This window comes from Polyodon spathula, chromosome 8 (assembly GCF_017654505.1).
Source record: "Polyodon spathula isolate WHYD16114869_AA chromosome 8, ASM1765450v1, whole genome shotgun sequence".
Lineage (NCBI taxonomy): Eukaryota > Metazoa > Chordata > Actinopteri > Acipenseriformes > Polyodontidae > Polyodon > Polyodon spathula.
In genome coordinates, this window is record NC_054541.1 from 25,182,138 (window position 1) to 25,197,634 (window position 15,497).

Genomic DNA, 15,497 nt, shown 5'->3' on the forward strand with positions numbered 1-15,497 from the left:
ATCCCTGTGGAACTCTTTCAATGCCTTGTAGAGTCCATGCTCCGATGAATTGAGGCTGTTCTGAGGGCAAAAGTGGGTGTAACTCAATTTTGTACACTCAGTGTATGTGTATATCTATCTATCTATCTATCTATCTATCTATCTATCTATCTATCTATCTATCTATCTATCTATCTATCTATCTATATATATATATATATATATATATATATATATATATATATATATATATATATATAAACAAGAAGGTAGTCAAAATACATTGGACAGCCATGAGCTATGTTTAAGTGTCCTGGCAACATTCCCAAGTTAAGTCTTTTAGAACAAATTTTGAACATATTTTAGGACCACTGTAGAACAGATGATTAAACAAGAATGGACTGGTTTGTACTCGGCCCAAGAAATAAAAGGCTCTTTATACCTGTCCCCAGCAGGTAAAGGCAGCCTGTTACTGACAGACAAACATCAACTATAAGCAATTAAGGTGGTCTTGTGAGGGAAAACAGGAGAGGGGAAAAATAATGTATGTACTAGTATGACAGTGTTGGTCCAGGCTTACGCAAACAAACTGACTTAATGTCAGAAGCAGCGCTTGCACCAGAGATTCACGTGGAGGAAAGATAATGACATCAGTTTAAACCTCAACAGAGAACCATAAGGTGAAGGTTTATCCCGGTTATCCTGAATCCAGTAAATGATGCACTGCTTGGTCAATTTACCAGGGAATTGTTTTTTTTCTGAGAGCAGATTAACAGTTTGGGAGTGAGGTAAATGCAGTTACATTATTTTACTTGCATCAGTTGGGTGCCTCTGCTGTACCAGAATTTATCATTATTGTTTGACCTACTGCCATGTTGGCCCAATATCCCCCCTGGAGTATAAAGATAACCTGATGGGATCCTTGCATCTGCTCCCCCTTCAGAGGTACATGTGTAGGTTATGGACCAGGTATCCAGTGCAGATTCAGTGAGAAACTAAAGAGGTGGCAATAAAGCCCAGCATAACCATGACGTTAAAGCTCTAGTAACCTGCATGGAGAGTAAATATATTAGTGGATGTGAGTGTTTGTGCACTGCAAAATGTCAATGTCACTGTCATTCCCAGCACCATTCTGGCAGTTGCACCATTTGTTGTTCTCCAGTGTTTTCATGCAAGTCTTGCAGCCGTGCAAACCAAATGCATTTATGTAGTGTTCTATTTAAAAACAAATCAAATATTTATAGTAATGTAATTTGCATTTTAAAACAAAGGGTTGGAATAAATTTATGTTCATTCACTGCAAGTACAATCTAGAACACTCTGGACTAGCACGTTCCCTTAATATCATGTGTTTTGACAGATAAATATTGGGTCTCTTACTGGAGACCCTCTGATTCAATTGGTCTAAACCGCTGCCACTGTGTTAAATAATTCATTCAATTGAATAGATCCCACGAGTCATTTTCTACACACTAATACCTACTGTTTTGCTGTGTTTTTTCTTTTTTTTATTGCAGAGTGAGTTACTTGTTTAATTGCCTCTGCCTTCCAATGAGGTTCCATTCACGGCATTCTATATTATTTATACTGTAACTAGTATGTACAGTAGACTTCTCTCTGTGCAATGTTTAGTACTGCAATGGTTTGCATCTCTTCCGGAAGCCCCAAAAGAACACTTTGATTAGAAAATCTCACACAGATGGAACACACAGATGGGAGCTCAACAATCTGACTTTCTCTGAACATATACTGGTGCTCGTTTCTAAACATATCCCAGGAGGAGTTTTGCTCTAGACTGCCTCTTGGTGCAACAAAGACATTGTAAACGAAAAGCAAATGGTATAAAATCCTTGACTTCAAAAATTAAACTTCAGCTCACTGTATTGTTTGCAGAACATACATGGACTTATACACGTGCCGAAAGGGAACAGTGATATGCTGCCTAAGTAACCCCATGGTTTTCGCTAGCCTATCAAAAACAAATAATTTAGATGTGTGCTCAGAAACCGAATGATTGCTGTTCTATTTGGGACAAGTAAGCCTAATCAGTACTCCCAAATATTCCCCCAATACTAACCCAATACTATAGAAAAAATACAGTACCTGTGTTTTCAGTGCTATCCATTCACTTGTATTCATATTTTTTTTTTATTTCAACTTTTTTTCCTTTCAGTTGTTTACAGAGACATGCACTATAGACCTGTCATTAATATACAGGTTGTTGTGCATTTAAAAACTGTATGTGCATGTTATTTCTGTAAAAATAATGGTAGGGTAATTGTTATGAAGAGGCATGTTCTGCTAAATCACTTTTATTAATTTGAAGAAAACCCAATGCCTACAAATTGGAAGTAATTGGACTTCCATCTTACTGTCTGTGAAATAATTGTAAAAAGATAGGATTAAAATTAAACTCAGTAGTGCTTGAACAAGTTATGAACTTTAAAGAAATGTGTTCACTAGACCAAAAATAGGGGTCTTGGATGCATTTTATCCTGTCAGTTGCTTTGAGCTTTAAAATTGGCAACTACAATGATTATAATGTACATATATTAAGGGATCAACAACTGTATTGATAGCTGGGTTCTTATTTAAAAAAAAAAAAAAAAAACAGTGAATTAAATTGTTCTTTTTATCTGAATATTATTCTATGCAGCTGGATTAAAGTGATTACCAATGGGACCCAATATTATGAATGTGGTATTGTTTTCTGCTGTGTAATGTAACACAATAATGTAATGTTTCATTATTTACACAGTATATGTTTAACAATGTAAATATAAATTAGTTGCTGCATTGGATTTCAAAATGGGGACATCGTTCTCCTTAATTAACATTTTCGATCAAGATGAAATGCAAACATACAAATAATTCATAGCGCAGCTTGGGAGCCGAGCAGCTGCCATTCACCTGCTGCTAACTAACCATCTTGAGGTTCTCTAATGGAGATGAAGCTTGCTTGGGTTGAAATGAAATGAAAATATAGGAAGCAAATCATTTTGTCTTTTTTTTTTTTTTAGGGAAGCAATGTTGTTGAAGACCAAGACTTGCTTGAAATTGGAATCCTTAATTCTGCACACAGACAGCGGTTTCTCCAGGCAATCCGTCTCCTCCCGAGGGTGAGTCCACTGACAGGGCAGCACAGCTTGACTGTAATCTGTCTGAGATAAAACAGATTGGGCTCAATATCAACACTGCTGGCATGAGGTCATGCAGAGTCAAACTGTATTGGGTTAAAAACATTCTAGTTTTATTATATCGAAGAAATTAAGCTTTGCCAGTTGAACAGTTCTGAAGCAATTGTTCATGACTACATGCTACATGTATTACTGTTTTTTCATTTCATCTGACGTTCATTCTTGTATCTAGGTAAAAAGTATTTGCCTGGGTTGATCAATCACTGTAAAGGTATCAAACTATAATTTATGGCATATTCTGAATTGGTATATAAGCCATTGCAGTAACTGTATTTCAGTGGTTGACATTTTTGATACAGAAGATGGAAGAGGTATCCCTTTTTAAATCTGACATTTCAGTTGTCATGGTAACCGTGCATGTAGTTTTATAATTGTTGCTACTTGATTACGACTAGATAGTACATGTCATTTTCATTAGACACTCGCAGTGCTCTATGTTCTTACAGTAGGTTGTTTTTTTTTGTTTTTGTTTTTTTTACTGTTTTATAAAGTACACCATACATAAGAGTAATACATTTTATATAATGTACAAATCTGACACCAATAAATTGTACTTGAGCATAAAGCGTAACCCGATTGTGGGGCAGGATATCCCTACTGGGTTGAGACATTTCATTTCCGTAAGGGGGGCTCTGTCTGGCAGGTTAGGGCTAGGATAAGGGTCACCACTGTTATATTCAACAGCATTGCAAACAATGCCATTACAATTCTACAATATGCTACTACTTTATACAGTGAGACAAACTTGTCTGAAATCCAGAAAATGATATGGAAGTTTGTGGCGAGCTTAAATTATTAGAGTCAACAGGCAGGGTCAGGCAGAGGGGTTTATTACCTTGCCAGATACAACTTTAGTTATCTGTCTTCTATGCAAGCCAGTTAATAAAAATACATGTGTTATGCTCTTGCTCTATAGCTAGTGTATTATGGCTTGGTTATATGCATTTTACTAAAGTTAAACTCCCTGAGATTCAATTTAGGGAGATATTTGAATATGTGGTACATTGTTTACATGATGGTTCAGAAATTTAAATCAGGATCTATAGCTATCCCACAACATAAGGATGAATGCTTCCATGTATTAGATCTTGAAGAGGAGATGTCAGCGGTTTTACTGTCTGTTAATTTCCCTGGCTGTCTGGAAAAACCTTTTTTTTCTTTTTCTTTTTTCTTTTTTAATAGAAATAAAAGCAGAAGCATATTGTTCCCTCTACAGAACGATCTGTTCTGTATTATCTACACAAGGCAGGGTGATTCTACAGAGTCTGATACTGCACTGTGTAAAAACATATTTCAGGAGTTTGACATCACCATTAGCACAATATTTATAGTCAATATGAGAAATAGTGAACTGGTGAAAATGAAAGAAAGCTGCTAACGATCAATGTGTGTGTTTTTTCCTGTATTTCAGGTGAGACCGATTGGATATGATGGAAACAACCCAACCTCCGTAGCAGAATGGCTGGAATCAATAGATTTGGGTGATTACACAAAGTCCTTTCTAGTCAATGGCTATACGTCGATGGACCTTGTAAAAAAGATCTGGGAGGTTGAGCTCATCAATGTAAGTTGCCTGAGTGCCAGTTCTCTATTTTCAGCAGTGTCTTAAACACAGATTTCAGTACAGTCTCAAGAACACAGCGTGTGCTGTTGCAGCTTTTTGTAAAAATCCAGTGACCCCAAAGTGCCTTATTTATATGCAGCATTAGTTCCTGTCTTTATATTTTTTATTAGAATTGGATAAACCTGTCAGATGCTGTAGCTTTGTCTCTTCTGTCATCTTTTAACTGCAATTGCCAAGCTTGATAGAATAGCATTGTGCCTTTCCAAGCACAAAGCACCTGGATTTGATGAGCTCTTAAGCAATTAGTGTTGCACTCAGCTGGGAGATCATTGGATAAAAAAAAATACAGAAGCTTGGATCCTATGGTCAGTTTTACTGCACTGTCTGTGTGATCACTTATTTTTTTTAAATCCCACAACAGCAACAAAGTATTTTAGTGCATTAAAATATGATACCGTGAAAAATATGATACAGTTTTATATGGATACCTCAAATTGTGCTTTGGAACAGGAATGCCCTGTAGAGGGCAATAGTAAGAATTGAATCTAAACCACTGTGTGCGGTTTCTCTGAAGTACTGTAGACGGAGTTTCATTATTGCACAGAGCTTTCATAGAAAGTGTTGTTGTGGGCTGCTTTGTAGAAATATCTAAAATATGGGACTTACCTCCATGAGGATCACCAGAATCACCTATGTTAAATAAATAGATAAAAATGTAGAAAGCACAGTACCATATCAATCCAGATTTTTCTGACAGAATCATATTAAAATAAAATCAGTATTTTAGCTAATGATCCACTTTTGGACAAATGGTGCCTTATAGTTAATAAGCAGTATAATTTTAGACTTTTTAAAGAGATCTGTAAATTATGTTTGTCCATGTTTTATAGTATTTTATGTTGTAAGTATAATACAAATGTGTGTTTTGTTGTTTTTTTTTTTTTTTGGTGTTGAGTAAGTATTTCAAGGATATGAAAGACAAAATTGTCTTGGCACATTTGAATCTTTTAATTTAGATTGTTTTTATGGTGAGAATGTACTGTGACTAACTCTGCAGTAAGATATTGTTCCACTAGGTGGTTCTGGTGTTTCTTTGTAAGTTTAGACATTCAAAGGAAATGGGCAAAAACAAATCGAAACCATTATATAAATGTGCTACAGTTAAGTCTATGCTGTATATGATGGATGTGTTAAATCTTTACACTAGCAGGTTTTTGGGTTGTTTTCATTGGCTTGTCTTTTAGTGTATATCCTAAAATCAGTATGGCTCATTAAATTGTATGTGCTTGCAGAAATTAGTCATTGCAATTCAGACCACATCTTCATTGCAGTCTTGAATCAAACCCTTTTCTGTTGTTGGAGTCACCTGTGCTTTATAACATCCTTCACAAAGAATCAACTGGATTACACTGTTGCTTGCTGTTTCCCAGTATATTGTACTAAAGTCATGAATGCACCCACTTTCCTGGAAGCAAGTTAGAAAACGAATAAAGAATCAGAAGAGCCATAGATTACAAAATGTGATGGCGCATTGTGTTATACAGTAATCTGTCTCTTCAGCTACGTTATTTTATTATTGAAAAGAGAAGGTTAGTTCAGAGATTGTAGATCGTACCAAAGTTTTCGTACACTGTATTGTATGTGATCCTTGCACATACAATTGCTGGTAGTGTCATGTGAGCTGTTCAGTATGTAAATAAATCCTGTTAACCTGCAGTGCCACTCAGCAGGGAATGCACGCCTCCACACGGCAGACGGCTACCCTGTCACAAGCATTAATACCCTGTGTCTTTCTAAACAAGGGATTTAGTGGAGCTCCCTAGTGAAAGCTGAATCTCAAAACAATAATTGCGTGAATATAGTAATTGTTACAGCTATGTATAATTGTATTTAAAACATGATTCATTTATCCGCCTTTTTACATATCTGCCCTTACTCTGGTCCCACCGCAGTCAAATATGCGATGGATTATTGTACTTAATTAAATTTTTCTACTACTGTTTTGTTACAAGTATTATTCTGGTGCTCTGATCTTAGACATAATATGTGTTTAATTAATATTTGTTTAAATACTGCAGCACTGAGGTACATGTTCGCGCTGACAATAAAAGAACATACTGAAAAATAAACAACATATTAAACTAAAACAATAAAGTGAACTGAGAGACAAGCAATCCATTTATGAAGCTTTTACACATGCTTTAATAAAAAGAGAGTGCAGAATGACTCTGTTAATGAGTTTGTCAGAGCCCTGTGCTTTGCTGGACAGCCACTGTTTATTGCAGAGAGGTATGTATTGGTGACTTCATGCGACAATACTGTCTGTCCATTAGCTAAAACACTGCCTAAAGCCGACATTCTTAATCGTAAATATTTGACAGAATGTGGTGATACTTCAGTTGGTAAACCTGTATGGAATGCATTGATGTAAATGTCCAGTGTGATTTTTTTACTCAGTTCTGTCAATTTTCTTTTCTTTTTATGATTTTAAGGCAATAAACCTGGCTTGTTTTGTGCTGATGTCATGTTCATACCTTCTGTAGATACTATTTCCGTCAACACAGCGATTGCCCAAACGTTTGCAAAGTACCAGCTAACTTGGGAAAATGTGTTTCACAGATTCTGCTTCATCATACATGCCTGGGAGGTTATTAATCAGAAATCAGAACTGCTATGCATCTTATTCCACATGTAAAATGTACATATTGAGAACCCCCCCCACCCCCCCGATTTTTACAGATGTTTCAATTAAAAACAATTTTTTACCAATTTTATCCCTATTTTAATATATGCAAAATAAACTCTGAAAAATTCCCGATTTTTTTTTTTTTTTTTAAGATAAAAAACAAAAACGCGGAACACTAATTATAATGTATCATTTTCTCAATAATACACATTTAACATTTTCATATAAATATTAACTAAGTTTGGCCCGTTGCCTTTTACTACAAAGCATGGTTGGTATTCATCTCTGCACACAGGAAGTGATTCCGAATGTTTTAATAAATAGTACTATAAATGGCGTCAATTAAGAAATAACAACTTTTCTTTTTTATTTCAATAACTTGTTGCCATGACAGCTACTGGTTGCTATAGAGACCTCATCAGTGTACAGTGCAGATTTCCGTCTGTGTTTTTTTCACTTTATATTTAGCAAGTTTATCTACTCCTTAATAAATACACACAGATACGCAGACACACAGTGCTTATAATTTGTGAATGTGAATATCTAGAGGTAATCTGTTTATAGTACAAATAGTGCATAATCCCTGACCAGTACATTAACAAAAAAATCATTTTAGCTTTTAATTGCACGTTGTTTTTTTTTCAGTTTTAAGTCTAATCTGAGGTGTTAAAATGTTAAAGCCATTGATGTGTAAGAATGGTGTCAAATATAATTGGATCAGCTGTATACAAAACATGGTAAGCTAGATGCAGGGAGCTGTTAAGACTGATAACATGGTGCTGTACGATTTTGGTTCAAATAGAAAACTCTTAAAAAAAATAAGGTCCCCACACTGGTGCTTAAAATGTATTATTAATGTATTATTAATTTTCAAAAAGATACAAACAGCAGGATGTGGAGCACATTTGTGTTTTTCTTTCTATTTCTGCATGTTTAATACTGTACATTTAATGCGCTACAGAGAAAAGGGGCAAAATACAAGGTAACATTTTAGTGCTGAAACCTCCAGATTCACATTCATAACAGGTCTGTGCACAGATGTGCTTGTGTAATACTGCAAGTTCCCTTGAGAAATCAACTATAAAACGTTGGTTATAGACCTCCAAAGAAACTGAAAGGACAAGTTGGTCAGAGATTTGGTCTAAAATGATTTGATTTTATTAGCTGTATTTGTGTTTTAGAGGATTGTTTTAAATTAAATGTGGATTGTAGTGTGTCAATAACCGGTAAAGGGTTACAGTGCAATCAGCAATATCAAGCACGCTTGATCAGATAAGATCCAGAAGCTCATAAGATAAACTCTCTGCAGTAAATACTGTGCATTAGAGTGTCGTGTGTTAATTGCCAGACTGCTTTTAGAAGTGTATTCACAGGACTTATCCTGGCAGCTTCAGTTCTTGACCTTGTCTGAGTGAAAGGTGTACTTTGTGATAAGGGTTATGGATGCCCCAGCGCAAAGCATTGCTTCATTCTTTATGCACTCCTCTTGCTGCTTGGCAGGGTTGCAGTGAACAGGACTATAGTCTAGTCCAGGTCTGTAACCATCACCCTCTTTTTTTCTATTAAAGTGCCTTTAAATTCAGGGATTGACAAAAATAGCAAATTTCTGCAATAAAGGGAGAATAGTAATAATGATCTGGTGTATGACCTCATGACATGGACATGTCAATACATGTCACTTTAAGTAGCTAATACTGTACTTATTATTCACTAGGCTGAAGAAGAGCCAGCTTTCGGATAAAACAAATCAAATCTGATTGTGTTCATGCTTCAACAGGCACCACTTGACTGATCGTTATCTTCACTGACTTTTAGTAGGACACATTTACTGGCTGTGAAGCTATAAAATATTATTTCAAAGAGAACTTGGCTGTTTCTTCTGTGCCCCATGCCTCACCTGATATTAGAATGTTTCTTCGAAATAAATCTGTTCTAAATGCATTACAATGTTTTTATTGTCACCTTTGTTAAATGCATTAATTAGATGGTTTATCCTGTAAATAGAATGTTGGTCAGAAACATAGAAGGCTGTATAATATACATCCTCACAATCTGGTTCTTAGGAATATATATAGGAAAAGGGGAGAAATAGTTATTATAGGGACCATTTTTTTTTTGTCTACTGCAGCAGAATACAGCATAATCAGATGTGCTCATAGTCACACCTGGGACAGTAAATTGGATTTTGTTCCACTAGCTTGTCAGTACCTACATCATAAGTTTATAACTGAAACTGAATGGCAGGGTAATTGGTCAACGTTATGCTATAGTGGGTGAAATGCAATATTATGTTATACATATAAAATACGGTGGTACAGTTCAAAAACATGTTTTGCTTAGACTGTTACCAAGTAGAGTGTGGATTACATTATGCAGATCGACAGTTACTCAGTGGACAGCCATATAGTCCTTTGTTTGCTGTAAAAAAAAAAAAAAAAAAAAAGACGTTGAAGAGAAACATTGATTTGTTTAAATTGCTCCATAAACACATTACCAATGTAATAATAAGATGGGCTCTTAATTGGTAAATAAAGAATAAGCAGGATTGTTAATAAAGAGATTATCATTTGCTATGCATGACTGCAGTAGAGTGCTGGTGTGTTCAGTGGTTGCTATTAATCAAATTGTTCATTGGTAGTGCAGTAATCTTTAAAGCTTCATTCTCAAATAAAGGATGTCTTGCAGGGCTTTAAGAAAATAGCAGTAGAGCAGAGCAGCATTTAAAGGATTGCAGGACAGGCAATGCATTCCAGTCACCTGTGCTGTGAGGGAGCATGCAAGAGCTTGTCTCCTAGATATGGCAGAATATCCATAGTACACGGATGCAGAGAGAGAGAGAGAGAGAGAGAGAGAGAGAGAGAGAGAGAGAGAGAGAGAGAGAGAGCAGAGACACAAAGGCATGTATGAGAGCTGAGCTGCTACTGACGGAATCATTACACTCATCGTAGCACGCAGAAGATATTGATGCAAGACTTGCCTGAGTATGAACCTGGCAAAAGCCGATTAATTTCTAAAGCTGTTGTTACAATTACAGTGGGAATCTGACTTCAATCTTGTCTCTGTGAGCCGGGGCTGCTGTCATCTGTAGAAAGAGAAAGGTGTCTGTGAGGTACTAAGTCTCAGCTGCAGATGTTATTTGCTAGTTCTCTGGAAAAAGATTGAGACCGTTGTCTAATTTAACTTCTTTGTGAAGCAGCAGCTGGTGGCAGGTGAGTCAGTTTTGATTAGTTTTGAAATGGTGCAGCTCTCTAAATGCGCACATATGGTATATCATTTCTGTTGAAACTAAAAAAGTTAAGGCAAGATGTAAGCGTCTAGGTGGAACACAAAGGCAGTTATATACAATAATGATCATCTGAATGAGGATCAATGATAGCCATGATTTCATTTTCTTTATGCATATCATTCATGTTTTGTCAATTATTAATGAATCTGGATTTGTCAGGGTAATTCACAATGTATTCCTGCAGTGATGTGTTTCTGATGTTCTATTCAGTGCAAGATAACCATACAGTATAATGACATTATGTGTACATTCAGATTATGCTGTAAAATTAATTTGTCCTGTTTTATCCTTAAGGATGTAACTACTGTATAATTCTGATGAATAGTAGACCCTTAATGATCTCACAATAGCAGCCATATATTTAATTAAATATAACACATTAAAATGCATTGTGGTTAAAGTCTATATTACTGGTGGCAAGTAAGATTGCTCTTTTATGAATGGTTGAATGTAATATATTCCTTTTTAAATGTGTACAAATGTAACACAATAACTACATTTCTGTTACATTCACATGACTGAAGGAGTTGGAATACTACCTCGCTGAGTAAATCCCTAACAAATGAAGTGAAGTTTATCTAGGCACTGCACCCAGCTACAGTACCACACACATTAACTTCCAGATCAAGACGGCTTCCTTTTTAGGCCACTGTCCTCTGAGCAGCTAAGTAGGGAGATTTTTTTTATATATATATTCCAACAGTCACTAAATTTAGGTCAAATTTTTCACCAACATCAGTAAAAATGGCTGCGTAAGTTTGGATTTGAGTAGTTCCTAAACTTTGTGCAAATGTGCTGAGGTGTATTTTACACATACAAATGTTATTTGCCTTATCCACTGCGCTTTTCAGCCGCATGGACAAACTGCTCTATTGTTCATGTAGAAATAATTAAATACATTTGATAGTATGCAATCTAAAACTATTATAAAATGATGATATTTGTATATGAGTATATACGCATGATAAGAATTTAAATGGGACAAAATTGTTAAGATTTTATTTGATCTGCTTTATATATTGGGTCTAGGTTATAGAACATATAGAATGCATACCTGAACTGTGTGCCAGTTAGGTGAAGTTAAAAGATCTGCTCTTTCTTGCAAAAACAGTTCAGTCCTAGCATCCGTAGCCCCTATTCTCTTTGCCAGCCTTCTACTCTCACTCTTCAAACTGTGTGTCCTTCTGGCCTCTCTGAGCAGATGCTCCTCTATTAAATTGCAGTAAATGCCAGCTGAGGTTGTAGGTTTGTGAATTATTTGTTTCATGCAGGCACTGAGCAGCCATTCAGTTTCACTTATTCCTGTCTACATTGGACTGCAGTCTGTTGTCAACATTTTAAAAACACCAGTTCCTATACCTTACCTGGACCCAAGCCCATAAAAGCTCTTACATAAATATGTACGGAAATAATACAAACCAATATCATCGATTGCACCATTATATATTACACTTTCATTTCACAGAAATCATAAAATAGTGAATTGCATGAAATTGGTCATTTCAGTAGTGCTGTCTTTTGGGTCATATTTAGCTACAGTTATTTTCATTTAATCCAGAGACATCCTAAACGTATTTCAAATAAAATCTGACAAGAACCATGCATTGGAATTGTTAAGGGCGTATTAAATCACAAGGTTGTTGCAGACCTATTGCTTAACTTACAACCTTATGCATTGTGTGCATAGCAGTAGTTCCCAGCATAGTTGCTAGGTAACAGAATAGCTCATTTTCTCACTCCAGTTGTCTGTACATTACTTGCTGTTTAAAAACAGATTAGCTGAATACGGCCATTGTTACTGAACATAAGATAATGTCATTATTTTGGGTGCTATTTGTTTTAAAAATTGCATAAAATAAAAGAGGATGGTGCATACAAAACTACAAGGCTTAACAGGAATGTATGCATTTCTATGTGTTGAGTCACGATTATGGTTTGGAAAGGCAAAGAGTTACTGTGTATGGAAGGCTTATTCACTGCAGGTTATATTGATTAATGTCATTATCTGTCTCATCTTGTTGACAGATTTGCAAATTTCTTGCATGTGATAATGCCACTGTGTAATAGTACATGATTGAAAAAATGCTGCACTTTACTGCTCACAAAATGAGATTTCGAAAGGTTTTTTTTTTTTTTTTTTTATAAAGAACATTTGTCTTGGCTTGTAGGCACACTAATGTGTACTAGTGCATACCTTTCATGTACTGCACTGTTGAAGAGAAATGCAAGTACATCTGCACATTACAATTAAAATACCCACAAACTTGTGAGCTGTCTGATCTTAATTGCAATAGGGCATTTGAAATCTGTTTGCATGGTAACTACACATTAGTTTTCTTCAGATTTCCTTTTCTCCTTACTAGCTTCAAGGGGAGTAAATGCTTTCTGATTAATGGAAGGGGTGTATAGTGCAAACCATTCTTTCAGCATTGTCGCTTACAAAATCTTGCTTTCAGTAATTCACCATATGATTTCCATTTTTTTTTTTTTTAATAACAACTGAACCAGATCATCTTAAATAAATCACCTTTTATCTCAATGGCCGCTGGCGGTTAACAGATTCCTAATGTGTTATTTTCAAATGGTGACTTTCATCATTTGGAGATGTGTGCACTAACTTGTTTGTGTGTAGCTGGTCATGCCTCAGCAATACAGCTTGTTTCTTTAATGAGGGCTGCAGATTAATACCATAGGATTGGTTCACTCCTTTGAAACAATGTGTAAATACAGCCATTACTATAAAATTATTCTATCATTTAAGTTATTTTGTAAACAAGATGTTTCTTTGTCTTTCTAATAATAAATATACAACTGCCTTTACATCGTCCCCAGAATAAATTGCGTCCCTAGGCCTACCTCTGAAAACCTTGGGGAACGTATTTTATATATTTCACATTCTTAATTAACTTGTGTCAAATCCTTCCTGATTTGGCGAAAACAAATGATGATGATCTGTGTGAATAATAAAACTCCAGGGACACCGTGCTCAGTCTTTCCTAAGTTTACAAGGAAAAAAATAAAAACTTTGTAGAGGGGATAAGTGAAAACCCCATAGCATCATAATTTGCTGACGCGTTCTTGAGAAATCAACACTAGAGCTTTTTGTAGAAAATTAGCTATAAAGTGATAAAAAAATGGGATGCTAATTGTACTCTGTGTGTATATAGATCTCAACATGGCAGTGCTGGAGGATGTTTTTATATGCTGCATACAGACACACACACACACACACATGGCAGTACTGTTGTAGTTTCCTAATTACATTATAGAAGCTGTCAATTACGTTGGCAGTCCTCAAATGGATTACTCAGATGTGAACAACTGGCATGCAAGAGGTATTTGAATCAGATTATATGCAATACAAACAACAGATTAAACCTTGTTAAAGGCAAAGTCGCTGATTGCATACATTCATTCTAAATTATCTCTCGTTACTAAGTGGCGGTGTGCAGAACATGGAAAATGTTCAATACGAATTATGCATACTTTTTTTTTTTTTTACTGTGCTTCAGTTAAACTGTTTTGTAGAATTGTGATTCTTGTAATATCTTAACAAGCATGTAGAGGGGTGTCTAGCAAACCACATCAATGTGCAATTCGCAAATGCTTATGCTCTAGGGTCTAGTTAGCGGTGGGTGGCATTGTGGGGACGGGGCGGGGCAGGGGGGGCGTCTGCGTCTTACACTTTGGTTAACCTGTTGGGTAGAGATTACATATTAGTCCTATGTCTTACTGAGTGTACCATTTTATGTAAAACAAATAATTGCGGTGTGTTTTGTTTTTCACTTATTAATATGTGTTTTTTTTTTTATTAAAATAGTATTTGGGTGTATCAGTATTGCGCATGACTTGTGTATTTTGGTTATTCAAGACGAGTTGCTTTGTTTTTGAAGAATGCTGTGTTTCAGATAATTCTGGCTTTTTGGAAAACCCTTTTAAAAGAGCAAAGAAACATTGAGCTAACATAATGATAGTGACACAGTTAGAATTAGATACTAATTCCATGTCTTAACGCTTTTGTCTGCACTCAAGTGCATAACTCTAGCACTGTTAAGCTTCAAATGTGGAGCGAGGGAAAATGTAAGAATGGTTTGCTATGAACTTGATCTATATATTTGTTGTATCTAGCATCTATTTGCATGCATCTACCATGTATTTTCAAGAATGTTCCAATAGATCGCCAAACAAGTATTTTCAACCTTTGCACACGTCTAATGTGAGGATGTTAAAATAGACACAGTTCCTGTTTTCCAAATTGAGTCAATTTTCAGGTTGCTAATTCTGCTTTCATGTTGCGTTTTCTTTATTAAATCTGTTAGGCAATCTAAATGCACAGGGAGGCATGCAATAGCAGCCATTTCTTTGTCACCCCTGCAATTCCACTCGAATATTGGTACCTACTTCGACAGATTGTATTTGTATTAATTTTAAACAGAGATAAACATATTTAGGAGAGTCCTTTCAAAGACAGTTGAAAGCTATGTACGTACACATTACCACCTCAAGCAAATTATTAAAACTCTTACAGACACCAAGGGTCAGATTCTCAATCTGTTAACTCCAAATTGGTGCCGGCAAGAATTCAAAAACTAAAGACTACTTCCAAGCCCATGCATTAAATGTCTAAGGTATTTATTTCTGGTTTGGTATCTTCATTGTATGCATTTTTTTTTTATTTCTGAACAAATTGTGGTAATGACAAATTTCAGAAAATGCTAGTCAAAATACAAAGAGCCTTCAGTACTGTTGAGTTTTCCTCAACAACACACAACTCTAATACGATTC

The 15,497-nt window shown here is 35.6% G+C and overlaps 1 protein-coding gene across 6 annotated transcripts in view; it reads left to right on the forward strand.

Annotated features, from left to right (window-relative positions):
* Positions 1 to 15,497, forward strand: part of LOC121319655 (ankyrin repeat and sterile alpha motif domain-containing protein 1B-like) — a 220,645-nt gene that overhangs the window by 185,567 nt on the left and 19,581 nt on the right. For all 6 annotated transcript variants that reach the window (XM_041257294.1, XM_041257292.1, XM_041257293.1 and 3 more), the window contains 2 exons: positions 3,000 to 3,098; positions 4,588 to 4,740. In XM_041257294.1, coding sequence (XP_041113228.1) covers positions 3,000 to 3,098; positions 4,588 to 4,740 — 252 coding nt within the window. The remainder of the gene's footprint in view (positions 1 to 2,999; positions 3,099 to 4,587; positions 4,741 to 15,497) is intronic.